The sequence below is a fragment of the Nilaparvata lugens genome, chromosome X, assembly GCF_014356525.2.
Source record: "Nilaparvata lugens isolate BPH chromosome X, ASM1435652v1, whole genome shotgun sequence".
Lineage (NCBI taxonomy): Eukaryota > Metazoa > Arthropoda > Insecta > Hemiptera > Delphacidae > Nilaparvata > Nilaparvata lugens.
In genome coordinates, this window is record NC_052518.1 from 11,186,369 (window position 1) to 11,200,543 (window position 14,175).

At 35.8% G+C, this 14,175-nt stretch overlaps 1 protein-coding gene across 1 annotated transcript; it reads left to right on the top strand.

Annotated features, from left to right (window-relative positions):
* Positions 1-2,099: 2,099 nt before the first annotated feature.
* Positions 2,100-10,640, top strand: LOC111046088 (kxDL motif-containing protein CG10681). The gene is made up of 4 exons (XM_039441441.1): positions 2,100-2,443; positions 6,630-6,829; positions 8,764-8,831; positions 10,076-10,640. The coding sequence occupies exons 1-4, from the start codon at positions 2,298-2,300 to the stop codon at positions 10,232-10,234; spliced, it is 573 nt and encodes a 190-aa protein (XP_039297375.1). The 5' UTR covers positions 2,100-2,297; the 3' UTR covers positions 10,235-10,640.
* Positions 10,641-14,175: the final 3,535 nt, after the last annotated feature.

Consider the following 14,175-nt stretch of genomic DNA (forward strand, 5'->3'; position numbering starts at 1 on the left):
TAATTTGTACAGAGTATAGTGGTTGGGGAGACAGGTTGGCGGTAGCCCGTAATAATACGTTGGCTATAATATTGAGTGCTGTGGAGGCCAAGTATTATAATTATTAATTATTTACTATTTTAGGTCCATAATGTGATCACAAAGACTACAAGTACCCTATACGTCATGAAATAAAAAATAGAAGGCTTGCTAATAATAGCTATTCACAACAGTACAAAAATACAATTATGTTATGTTTTGAATAGAATAATGATAATGATTCATTTATAACATATAATGATTATGAGCTGAACCGGTTAGGATGTGTAATTATAATGATGATACAAATGATATTATTGATAGAGGTACAGTAGGGAGGCTATTTCAATGTAGAACAAATACATACCTTTATCTCAAACTTGACCTCTTCCCTGTTCCCTTTACATTTTTTACCTCTTCACTAGGGTGAATCAGATTAGCCAGATTCCAAACTGTCTTGTATGAAATTGGATGTACATAACCTAACAGGTTCTGTTGATTATGATTTTCAAAGGTAGAAAGAAAGGTTAGGGACGTCAAGTTTTTGCTTCTAAATGAAAATATGTTGATATTATTTGTAATATTTTGATAGTTTTAGATAATTAGCGCAAATTACCAAAAGTTTAAATACTGAACAATATGAAATACAAATAAAAATAAATGTCACCCTCTTCACTATGTGCCCACTCCAAGGCTAGAGGCTATACTTTTCCTTTCCCCACAACCTAGCTAGGGTGCGTACACAAAGAAAGCTGGTTGCCGGCGCCGGAAAACCAGCCGCTGTAAGCGCGTCCCGGCTTGAGAAGAACTTAACATGGTTTCAAGTGTGCCCGTACACAGTAAACGCCGGTGCCGGCTCAACAAGCGCAACAAGCGCGAGCTGCCGGCGTCAACCGGCAAACAAGTATGAAGAGAACATTCTTGTAGCCGGTTTCCAGCAACTGGCTCAGTCTGCGAGTGGTCTCTGTACTGTGCGTACAGTTAGTCTCCAGTACAGTCTCTGTACTGCAGTTGGTTAGCGTAGTGTGTACTGTGCAGTAGTTTTAAAGATGGTTGATACAGATGATTTAATTTCCAAAGTTTTTCAAAAGAAGGCGATTTGGGATAAACGGGAGAAGTTGCACGCGAACATCCCACAATTGACATCCCTAGAAGACTTCAGAAATCAAAAGTGAACAAGTTATCCACCTTATAAATATGGATAACTCTTACCTCAAAAATATGACAAGCGCTCTTTGGTTCTATTGGTTGTTTATGCCAGTTTGACCACTTTTAAATCAAACGTCCTTCAATGTTCTTAATATGTAATCGAAAGTCGCTAGCTCCATTCTCATGTATGTGTAGAACCGTTGTGGGTCACCTTTTAGTTGCGGAAACAAGTGATGGTATTCACCAAGTTTCTTCCTATGTCTATTAATAACATGAACACCGAATTTCCTCCTTGCAATAATTTTAAATGAACACTCTCCGCCAAAAACACATCATCACTAGACGAAGACATCTTTGACACTGCTCAAAGTGAACTGACTTGTCGCGCTTGTTACCAGCTTTCTTTATGTACGGCTTCAAGCTTTTACCGCGCTTATAAGCTCGAGGAGCAAGCTGCTGGTTTTCCGGCGCCGGCAACCAGCTTTCTTTGTGTACGCACCCTAAGGCTAGAGGCAACATTTTCCCTTCCCCTGACAGACATGCTGAACTAATAATTATTACTTGAACCTCAATTATTCTAGTCACCAAGTATCTCATATTATAGCCTATACCATTTCCTGTCTGTTGTGAACACTTTTCTGTTTTCTCTAACTGATAAAGTGCTCACCTATTGTTCTGTATGTGGGTATGCTTTCAAAGATTTTTTAGACGGTCACATACTACGGCGTAGAATTTATCGATTCACTGATAGAATAATCTGAGAGAAGCTCATAGTTCTTCAATGAATAAGATCATACAAAGAGATGAGCACAACAAACAAAAATTCCTCGATTCGTATAAAAATATAAATGTGATAATATAATTATTACAGAAAAAATTACCAATGCCATCAGTGTTCAAGAAGAAACAATCGTCATCTTTCAATTCCAGAGGCTGTTGCTTGGTGTCTGATACGGAAACAGCAAACAGCTGTTTGTTGTCTGGCTATCTGAGATTTATAGGTTAGAGCAAGCTCCTATTCTTATGTTGGTTTAGGACAATTGGTTTAATATTTCATGTAATACTATATTATCTGTTATTATTTTATCATTCAAAGAATGATAATTTGTTTATAACAATATATAAACATCATGGCAACTGAAACAACTCCAGAAAGTGATATAGGAAGTATTGAATGTTTTCAAAATTATACTGCCCCAGAAGTATTTATTCAAGGCTTGGCTGGCATTGTAGATCAGCAAGATGTTGAGTCGATGATTAGAGCTCAAAAACAGATGTAAGTTATTATTCACTACTGTTATTAAGTGTGTAATTTCTGGTGGCCATTGCACTAGTAAGCTAGGTGGTGTAGGTAGGCTGCTATAATATTAAAATGGCAATCAGTACTGTTTGACTTCACTTGAATGTTATTGGGGCTGCACTTAGTTTATGGGCGCGGAATCTAGCATTGAGACCTACATAGATCGATAGAGGAGATCAAGACGAAATCAACCATGATTACATTGTTGTCAATTTCCAAGGATTAGCTGAAAAAAACATGGCGGAAAGTTCAAAATTTTTATATCAATTTTTATTTTTAATAATTTTTTATGGCTAAAATATGTTTAAAACTCGTGCAATCTTATGTAAAATTTGACGAGGAATCCAATGAATTTCAGGTTCGTAAACTTCAGTAGTTTTTGAGATATTGCAAAAAATGTGCGAAAAAGTGCAAATTTTGGTTTAAAAGAGGTGAACCTGTTTGCATGGTGATTGATAGGTATTTTAAACTATGGATTTAGTATAATGATAATTCTGAAGAAAAAATGTCCAGTCACTTGATTACCTAAACTCAAAATTGTTCGAGATATTTTTATCCATTTTTTGCTACTAGGGAGAACTTAGGTTAGAAAAAGCTTAGATTGGGGAAAGCTTAGGTTAGGAGGAGCTTGGATCAGGAAAAAATTAGGTTAGGGGAATCTTAGGTTAGGAAACGCTTAGATTAGGGGAAGCTTAGGTTAGGAGAAGCTAGGGTCAGGAAAAGCTTAGGTTAGGGAAATCTTAGTTTAGGAAAAGCTTATATTAGGGAAAAAAGCTTAGGTTGGAAAAGCTTAGATTAGGAAAAGCTTATATTAGGGAAAAAAGCTTAGGCTGGGAAAAGCTTAGATTAGGAAAAGCTCAGATTTGGAAAAGCTAAGGTGGGAAAAGTTAGGTTAGGGGAAGTGGGTCTGACAAATGCTAGGTCAGGGAAAGATAGGTTAGGAAAACTTGCATTAGAAAGAGCTCAACTTAGGAAAAGCTTAGGTTGGGAAAAGCTAAGGTTAGGGAAAGCATAGGTTAGGAAAGAGCTAAGGTTAGGAAAAGCTTAGGTTAGGGGAAGCTGGGTCTGGGGAAAGCTTGGGTTAGGAAAAGTTTGGATTAGAAAAAGCTTAAGTTAGGAGAAGCTTAGGTTAGGGGAAGCTGGGTCTAAGAAAAGCTTAGGTTGAGGAAAGCTGGGTTAGGAAACATAGATAAGGAAAAGCTTAGGTTGGAAAAAAGTTGAGGTGGGGGAAAGCTTGGGTTAGGAGAAGCTTGGATTAGGTAAAGCTTAGGTTAGGAAAAGCTGGGTTTGGGAAAGCTTAGGTTGGGGAAAGCTTGGGTTAGGAAAAGCTCAGATTAGGAAAAGTTTAGGTTAAGAAAAGCTTAGGTTAGAGAAGGCTGGGTCTGGAATAAACTTAGGTTAGGAAAAGCTTAGGTTAGGTAAAGCTTAGATTAGTAAAAGCTTAGGTTAGGAAAAGCTCAGGTTAAAAAAAAAGCTTAGGTTAGGAAAAGCTTAGGTTAGGAAAAGCTCATATTAGGAAAATCTAAGGTTAGGAAAAGCTTAGGTTAGGGGAGCTACGTTTGAGAAAACTTAGGTTAGGGGAAGCTTAGGTTAGGAAAAGCTTATATTAGGAAAATCTAAGGTTAGAAAAAGCTTAGATTAGGTAAAGCTTGGGTTAGGAAAAGCTTACATGGAAAAAGCGTAGGTTAGGAAAAGCTTGATTTGATTCAATTATTTTTACAATCTTTTAAAGCTTTGAATTGCTTTGGAAGCTGAATAAAATGTGATCCTCAATATGTTGAGTCGATGATTAGAGCTCAAAAACAGATGTAAGTTATTATTCACTACTGTTATTAAGTGTGTAATTTCTGGTGGCCATTGCACTAGTAAGCTAGGTGCTGTAGGTAGGCTGCTATAATTATTTAAACTGGCAATCAGTACTGTTTGACTTCACTTGAATGTTATTGGTCTGTGCTTTCGTTTCTCTTATTATTGAAGATACGACTCAATTATTTGAAATAGGAAGAAAAAATAATGGACCAGTCCTGGGCCCCCTGTTGGAGTACAGTTCCTTATCTGATGTACGTAATCAGTATTCCGTATCCGATAGTACATCAAATCACTCATCTGTCGTCGTTAATTTCTGTTCAAAACCTAAAATGGTCTGTTTAATATTTTTTAAAAGTGAAAGGTGGGTTAGGGAGGTTATGTTTCTGCCTTAATTGGCAATATTTTGATATTATTCGAAGTACAGTGTTCATTATCATCGTATAATGATGCTACAGACGATATTTTCAATACCGTACCGATAACACGTACACGACATACGAAACTGTACCCCCCCCCACCACTGTTCGTACTGCTTATTAACGACTTCACAAGCAATCAGGGTGCTGTATTTTACGCGGATGACACCACCTTGATTTCCAGAAGCACCACCATCGAACAGGTGAGGGTAAAGTCCTGCCAGTCTCTTTGAGAAAGCCAAGCTGTGGTTTATTGCTAAAAAATAGAAACTCAATAAAGGTAAAAATAGCATCCTAGTCTGAAAATAGAAGATGCAAACATCTGCAGAAGAATCAATGAAGCTACTAGGTTTCTGGGTGGACAGTAGATTGAACTGGAATAATCTTGTTCAACATATGTGCAGGAAAATTTCATGAGTATTATATCTCCTCAGAAAACTGAAACACCTGGTCGACCTAATACTTACCTTTTCTATAGCAATATCAAATATTACTTCTGTGGGGTCAGGCACCAGCTGTCCATAATGTGCTGCTCTTACAGAAAAAAGACCTGAGTATAGATCCTTCTCAGACTTCAGAGATCATCACCGACCTCTCTTCAGGAGTCTTGGAGGCCTGTCTGTGTACAGCTAGTATGTACTGTGCTCGCTGATGTACATAAAGAAAAAAATCCAGGATCTGTTACAAAGAAGATGTGATACTCATGCATACATTCTGCCTCATTAAGCTGCGTACACATATTCTTGCTTCCAACCCGCACCGAGCACGCTCCTCCCTCGTACCGCCCTCGTGCCACCATCGAACCACAGTCGCACCGCCCACGCACCCATCATGAACGTTACAGAAGATGTTAGATCTTCTCGCGTTCCCCGGTCGAACCACTGTTGCTCGCCGGTCGATCATCAATCGATCTGCTCGAGTGACGTTTGATTGCGGAGTAGAGCGATAGTCTGTACGCACGTTTACGTCTCTATCCCCTGACACCCAGCTTCCTGATGTCGTCCTCCACATCCTCCAGCCAACGCTTTCTCGGACGTCCTCTAAGCCTTCTCCCTCCTGGGTTCTTTCTGAAGACATTTTCTTCAACTTTTTGAGTCACTCATCCTCTCAACGTGTCCCAGGAAGACAGTTTCTACAACTTTTGAGTCACTCATCCTCTCAACGTGTCCTAGCCAACTCAAACGCCTCAGTTTTATCTCGTCAACAAATTGACATCTCTGGTAGCCTACAGATCACGCAGCTCTTGATTCGATCGTATTCGCCATTCACAATCAACATATATACCAGGCCAAATATCTTTCTCAAAACCTTTCGCTCCCAAATATTATGTGTTAGATCTTCATCCTTCTTTGTCAAAACCCAAGTCTCTGCTCCATACAACACAATTGGCTTTATGTCTGTTCCATATATTTGTATTTTCACTTTCCTGGACAGGGTTTTGGATCTCAAATATTGGGTCAGAGCATAATAGCATCTGTTTGCGGCAGCTAGTTTTGCTTTTATGTCAGTCTCAACATTATTGTCGTCTGTTATGACAGAACCAAGATATTTGAAATTGCTTAACCTTTCAAAACGATAATTGTCAACCACAAAAATCTTTCACCAGTGTGCTGGGCTCTGCTGCTCTTCAAATATTTAATTTTGCTTTCATATTTATTGAGAGTCCGAGATGTGCCGATCTTCCGTTGAGTTGCCTGAATGCTTCCTCTAATGTGTGTCTATTCCTTGCATTCAGGACCACGTCGTCTGCATATGCCATATATTGAAGCATTCTGTTCATTATTGAACCTCCTGGATTTACATTTATTCCTCTAATGACTTTTTAATTCCTCAAGGCTTAGATTGAACAAATTCAAGTATGCACACTAGTCAAATTTACCTCGAGAATATCATATATTATAATATCATAGATGTCAGTGTACACTCTCATGTTTCAGGCTGCAGAGGTTCGAGAAAACAAACGAGATGCTGCTCAATTGCAATTCGCTGTCGGTCAATCGCTTAAAAGTTGCTAGTGCTGAATTGAAAAAGCATACCCAACTTCTTGTTGAGATAAGGAAAGACTTGGATGGAGTTTTCAAACGAGTGAGAAATCTAAAAACAAAATTAGGGGATCAGTATCCAGATGCATTTGCGGGTGAGATTCTTTTCTATTATTATCATACTACATTATAGAATTAAAAATTACCAGTACTGAACTGATTAACTTGAAATTTTTCATGAAGATTCTGAATTCAGCGAAGATAGTTATAGTTTTTTTCCATTTTCATTATTCAATTGATCTCAATTGAATAGTTGAAAAAATTTATTCGATTTGAAATTAAAAATTTACGTAACGAGAAAAGCCTATTCAAACATGTCCATAAACGAGTGAATCCATTTGATAGGATAATAATTCAATATTCAGCATGGAAATATAGATCTATAAGTCAATATATTTGTGTTTTTCTCAGACCCTTGCTAAGCGCAGGGTTTACCTGTTCGTCAGAATAATTATATTTATATTTAATATAATAATAATAATATTTATAATTAATATTTATTCAGAATAATTATAGTTTTATTGAAATCGTTATGAGATTTTGATTAATTAAAAATGAGAAATTGAGTATATTTCAATGATATTGAAAGTTAATTAATTACATAATGGCATCTATACTAATATAATAAATACAATTATTTAATAATTGTTATATAGTACAGTAGTAATAAATCTTATAATTTTTATTCGAAATAATATTGAAAAATAATTATGCAATACTATTATTTTTTGTCGCGCTGTCGTTGGGGCTCTTAAGGTACGTTTTTGTTTATGCGACTGCGGCCGACGCCCGAGAAAGAATATCTGAATATCTTTGGTTCTTATTGGAGTGCTCATACATTAGCAGCCTACCATAGTATTAACTCTTCCATAAGAATAAATTTTCCAAAACGGCGGCCAGAAAACAACTCTGCGACAAGAGTTGAGCGGTAGACTTTTCACATGTTGAAGAGGAAGCTACCAGCTACCATTCCCGCCAGGAGTAGCTCATGTTGCAATTTTGTCCAGGTTGAGCCTTTTTTTAGCCAATTTTAATACACTAAATTGAATTGAATTGAGTTTAAAATTATACCAAATTGTAACATTTTCAACAGGGCACAATAATGCTATCAGTTCAAACATAGCAACAGTGTAAAGTAGATGACATAATGCCATCTAGACTAATATAATAAAATTATTTTATATTTGTTATATAGTTGTAATAAATCTTATAATTTTTATTCGAAATAATATAGATTGGTATTTATACATATTGGTGTAGAATAGAATAGAATAGAAAAATCTTTATTCATCAGACATGTACAAATACATATGAATAGCGTCAGTTTGAAATTACATATAAGTCTTAACTTAATATCTGTTGGTACACGATTAAAATTCAAAATAAATCAATGATTGCTGTTGTCAAACTCCTGCAAATAATACAGAGATAAGCTCACCAAATATTCCTTCAGATTATTACTAAATATTTTGATATCTTCAATTAACTTTAAATTGGCTGGTAAATTGATAAAAAATTTTCTTCCTTTGAAAATTGTTTTTTTCTCAAAAAGATCCAATCTATGTCTCAATAATTAGGCCAAAACGAGTATTATAGTTGTGAGTCTGATTTTTTAACTCTAATACATTGGACTGCTTCCTGAAAAACATGATCACATCGAATACATATTGACCATAAATTGTTAAAATCCCAAGTTGAGAGAACAATAATCTTACTGAGTCACTTCTTCTAAGGTTGAACACTATTCTAATTGCCCGCTTCTGTTGTTTAAGAATTTTATCCAAATTTCTTTTACTCTTACTGCCATATATGCACAGGCCATATGCTAAATGCGCATGTATTACAGCATAGTATACTGACTTTAGTGTTTGGATACTACACACGTTGGACATTTGTCTCAGAGCATAAAGACCAGGAGATATCTTCTTTATGACATGGCATACATGACTATCCCACGAGAGATTGCTATCCAATTACAGGCCCAAGAATTTCGTAGTATTTCTAGTTTCTAAAATTTACCCATTTATAGCTACATTTGGACACACTGACTGGTTCCTACTCTGTCTTGTTGAAAATGGAACAACCATAGATTTGCTTGTATTCAGGACAAGATTATAGCCATTCAGGTAATCATTAATCGCGGATAGGCATATAGTGGATGAGAGCTCCACCTCCTCAACTGATTTTCCAGAGAAAATTATATTTGAATCATCCGCATAAAGACAAACTGAAGCTTGATCGTGGACCACGCCAGGCATACCTGTGATGTAGCACAGGAATAGCAATGGACCCGATATGGAGCCTTGAGGAACCCCATACTTTGAAAATCTCAGTTCAGAGCGATAAAGATGTCTATAAATATGATTCTGTGACTCTTTTGAATGCTCTAATTCAACATATTGTTGCCTGCCTTCCAAGTAGGACGAAAACCAAGATTGCTCCTTACCATTCACTCCCATAGTTTCCAATTTTTTCAACAGAACATCGTGCTGCACACTGTCAAATGCTCGACTCAAATCTAAAAACGTAAATGTAAATAAATTGTTTTAGATAGTTCACATCTGAATACACTGTTTAGCAAAGATATTGTGCCTTAATTAATGAATGAATAATGAATTTATTGCTAAATTCAAGAAGTATTTTTACAAATAAAAATGATCATTAAAATACAATTAATGAATTAACTATTGCCCACATTAGGCCTGTTCGTGGGTCAATGAGTTTCGTACTGTATTATTTAATTTTTTTTATCCTACTGATAGAATTTTATGGTAAATTTTTTAAATCTAATAAGACACGCAAGAACACATCCACACCCAGATAAATATTTACGCTGGATTGAGTAAGTAAAAAATTTGATATTATGATTTACTATCATGATATATAAGATGTACTATATTCTTGATAAGAATACTATCTACAAAATTTCAATCCATTTACAATCACTGTGTCTCGAGATATGACATGTAAACAAAGCCATTTAGCGATTAACAGTAATAGTTTTGTCATTATGTTGTTAAATATAGCATTATCCAGTTGAATCAGCGAAAAAAATACGATATAATTATTACTGGATATATTACATCTACTGGATATATGGTAGATGTTGATAACGAACTGAGCTTGTGAGCACAAAAATAAGAAAACGGACGACATAAGACGGATGCGTGTGGACGCAATTTTACATCCGTATTTTGCTTGAGCAAAAGACTGATGGTAAACTTGAGCGCCTGGACCGGACTTAATATGTGCTATATCAACGCTTTTCAAAAATACCAATTAAGGGATTTAAAGAATGGTTTCGAGTTTAGCAAGTTACTATTCAAGTATAGTATTATCAGATATTTACTGGACACTATTTCTTATTTACAGCTGACGGGAGCGGACTGCAAAAAGAAGATATCAATGAAAGCCCCATCAAGCGTATGGCAAACAGTTCATCAGATGACAGTGAAAATAGTAACAATGATTCATCACCTTACACGTCTGACACCGGGTGAAGCACTCATCAATATTTTGTATATGATACTTGTATTCCTAAACTATAATATTATTCCATTTGTTATTTATTATTTTCTATTCAAAACAACTACTATTTGTGAACTCTAGCTGACTTAAATTTAGCATATTTATTATTTTCTATTCAAAACAACTACTATTTGTGAACTCTAGCTGACTCAAATTCAGCATACTCTTTTTCAATTATCTTTCCGTAATTTAGAATGCTGTCAGTTATCATAATGCATAATTTGTTAGACGATTGCTGAGATAAGAGTGATGATTCAACTTTCACCTCCCATTATGAAGTACAGAATTGGTTGAAAAGATTGGATAGAATTAGTTATTCGAATTAGGCCAGTAATGTATTCATTACCTTCTGTATATAATACACACTCTCTTCAACAACATTGTCTATTAATTGATTCAATTGCAGTTCCTCCTCATTATTGCTGGCGTCTGTCTCACTTCTATCGTTCAAGTGTATGTGTGAATACATTGCTAAGTGTTTCATCACAGTTGGGCTCAACTCACACCTACGCGACTCAGGTCGAGAAGAGACTCGACTCTAGTCTAGAGCATGTGTTTTCAAATGGTGACAGTCGCGGAGACTTGAATCGACTGGGTTGAGTGTCACCATTTGAAAACACGTGCTCTCCACTAGAGTCGAGTCTCTTCTCGACCTGAGTCACGTGGGTGTGAGTTGAGCCTCAGGGTGACAACTAACGACAGGACAAGTGTGTCGAGAATGTGTGAACCTCAAATAAAGCAGCGAAGATAAAATACAAAACGAAAAATCGAAGATGCAAATACCTAACCTCAAAAAACTTTATTCTAAGCCTTTCGCTGATCCCACAAGATGTATGACGAGCATGTGTTTTCACACATGTTCAACACACTTGTCCTGTCGTTAGTGGCCAACCTTAGAAACCGTCCTAGTCCGAATTCTTCAAAACAGGAGGCTGTTAAATTATCCTGTTTTGATTATTTGGGAAGTTTCTTCTTCCTTCCAAGGGTGTGATCACATTGAATGTGTGTATGTTATGTGCAAGTGAAAGCTTGGTTATGCGTGACCAAGCGTGCAGATAAGAAACAAAATTTGGAAAGAGCAATAGGATCACTCACTCTGATCGCTTGCACTTGTTGGTTGCGTTCAGTGTGAGCAGCTATAGTGAGGTCCACGTTATAATGGCAGTGTTTGATTAGCAATGGTATTGCTATCCTTGTCTTTCAACCAACAAACCGGATAGCGCTATTTCTTTCTCGCTTTGCTCTGTTGCCAGATCATCTTTTAACAATGTAGAATTAATAATTAATTAACAAAATATTCCATCTTAATTATGTAAATTCATTATGAAATTATTAAAAAAATTAATTTATTGCTAATAAAATATCATTGATTATTTTAAACGAGAATGAACCGTTAATATTACATCAATAAACCTGTATCTGCTACCGACTATAGAAGGCATTGACAAGACAGAGGTTCGGCAACGTTTTTCTCCTATCTTTCTTCACTGCCATCATAACGTGGACCTCACTATATATTTATGCAAGTCACAACTTGTTTCAATGGTACTTTTCAAATGTTGTTTTTCGGCTCTTGCATTATCTGACGTGTACTTGCAAAACTCATTCAATGTGATCATACCCTCAAGTTAGCACATTGTATCTCTGTAGAGAAATAGATGGCTGATGTTCAGTAGAGCCGTGTATCATTGGCCAAATCGGTGCTGTCTTTGATGTGGGTTTGCTTACACTATTATTTAAAGAAGTGATAGGCGTATTATTGGATAGGGTAAACCAGCCCACGTTGGGACACCAAAATTCAAACAGCTATATAACTTGGACAAAAATAGAAAAAATTACATTTTTTAATTTTATATTTATTGTATTTGCTTACACTTTCATCCTTGAGGATGGCAACTGCATTGATTATCAATTGATTTTTTATTGCAAAAACAATTTTTTGGAGAGTGTCCCAACGTGGGTTTAAGATCGGCCCACGATGGGTCATCCCTTGCCCAGGTTGGGATATTGAATTAAAAATAAGCAATTCATTATTTCTGTTAATTTATAACATTTTATTATAATTATTTATAGTATAAATACATTTTTTGATTTTTTTTTTTAGTAAAAACTATGACCAAAAGTCATTTGCACAAAGTGTGTTTGAAATGGCTACCTCTGAAGCTACATTACAGGCTATAATCATATATCATATTTATTTATAATTTATTTCATTGATATGTAGCCTACATTGAGTAAAATAAGATTCAGAAGCAATGCTCATCGTTATAATATGAGCATATATAATGATTGCAGTGTCCCAATGTGGGCTGTCCCAAGGTGGGCAGATGGTCATGGCTTTGTTTTAGACAGAATAACTGGATTAAAAATAAGAGTACAATAATGTTCTATTTGTCAAAATATCCATAAAAGAATACAGAATGTATATTAGCGGTGAGTCATACCTTAAATAGTAAATGTTTAAAGTAAAAATTAAAATTCCTCTTCTCAAAAAAAACTTTGAGGTTACAAAAACATATTTTCATTTTTTTCTTAATAACGGCTGGTGCTACATCTGGAATTATTATGCCTGTAATTAAGGCTATAAACAGCTGATAAAACATCGCAGTTGTTGGCAACCTAATACTCACTAATTTCCCACAACTTGAAGATGTCCCAACGTGGGCTGGTTTACCCTACCCAGTTACACACACATCGATTTTTCGCCGTCCTTATGAATTTCATCACGGAACTTGACAAACAACATCTGTTTAGTAAAATAAAATTTATAAGGACGGCAAAAAATCGATGTTTTAGTAACTAACCCAATTCGTCATCAATAATAGGTGATTGTCAAATGCATTCTGGCCTTGAGAGTACATTTCCAGGTGCTTATAATTCCATAGAGGAAAGATACTATAAGAAGATATACCATGGTATAGGTCGTTTATGTTCCAAATTTCTAGCCGATTTTTGTTAACTCTCTCTCTCTCTCTCTCTCTAGCCGATTACTGCCTGTTTTGGCCGGGTGAGAGAGTGTAAAATAAGAACGGCACAGTATGAGAGACTACAAGCGTCACATAGTTCCACGGAAAAGAACTACGTGGACTATCGGTTTGAGTTAACAGAGAAATTTGGAACATAATTATACTATGGGATATCCTATTATGGTATGTTTTCTCTATGTATATACTTTGAATCAAGCAACTGCTCCATGTGTTCTACATGCTCCTGTATAGACAATGAACTCTTGCCGTCAAACGGACTTGCCGCGTGAGTCTGCACAATATGAAGACACTCAGTGAAGCAACTCCTTCATCTGTACATGCTTGTGTGATGTAACATGATTACATTACATGATTACATCAAGTCACTGGTTGAGCATCTCATATTTAAGTCGTCGATTGCGAACCTTTTGTTTTTGCAATTTTCTCACCATTCCAGTGTTCTGTGATTTCAAGCCGTTGTAACTCTTTGATAGTGTTTTGCAGGCTCTTTTAATTTTCCGGTTTCTCTTCCTTACGGATTGAAATTGCTACAGCACCCATGGTGCAAAACTTTTCTTGACAAACTCATTAAAATGAGAGCAGTAAATCACTATTCAATTAATAAATCAGTACTCACAATAAATCAGAAAATCTGAAATGGAAAAAACACAATTTTTTAAAGTGTTTGCAGCTGATTTGCTCAGCTGGGAACAACAAAATTTATCTTTATATAGAAAGGTTTCTCAATACAGAAACCCCTATATATTCATAAAGTGAGTTTGCTTTTTGGTGTCAAAATTTTACAGTTTGGAATTGATGATTGTAATATTGATTCAATTCATTCAAGAAGTATTTTTAAATGTATAAATCCGTGTCTCTAGTTTGTATTGGATTGTAAATTTAAGTGTTTAATTGAAAAAAATGACACATAACCCAGCCACATTATT

Bases quoted from the DNA above. Each gene is read 5' to 3' on its own strand.
- LOC111046088 (XM_039441441.1), top strand. From the start codon at position 2,298: ATGGCAACTGAAACAACTCCAGAAAGTGATATAGGAAGTATTGAATGT. The intron at 2,444-6,629 runs GTAAGTTATTAT...CTCATGTTTCAG, and splicing joins ATTAGAGCTCAAAAACAGAT to GCTGCAGAGGTTCGAGAAAA. The intron at 8,832-10,075 runs GTATTCAGGACA...TAGTATTATCAG, and splicing joins GAACAACCATAGATTTGCTT to ATATTTACTGGACACTATTT.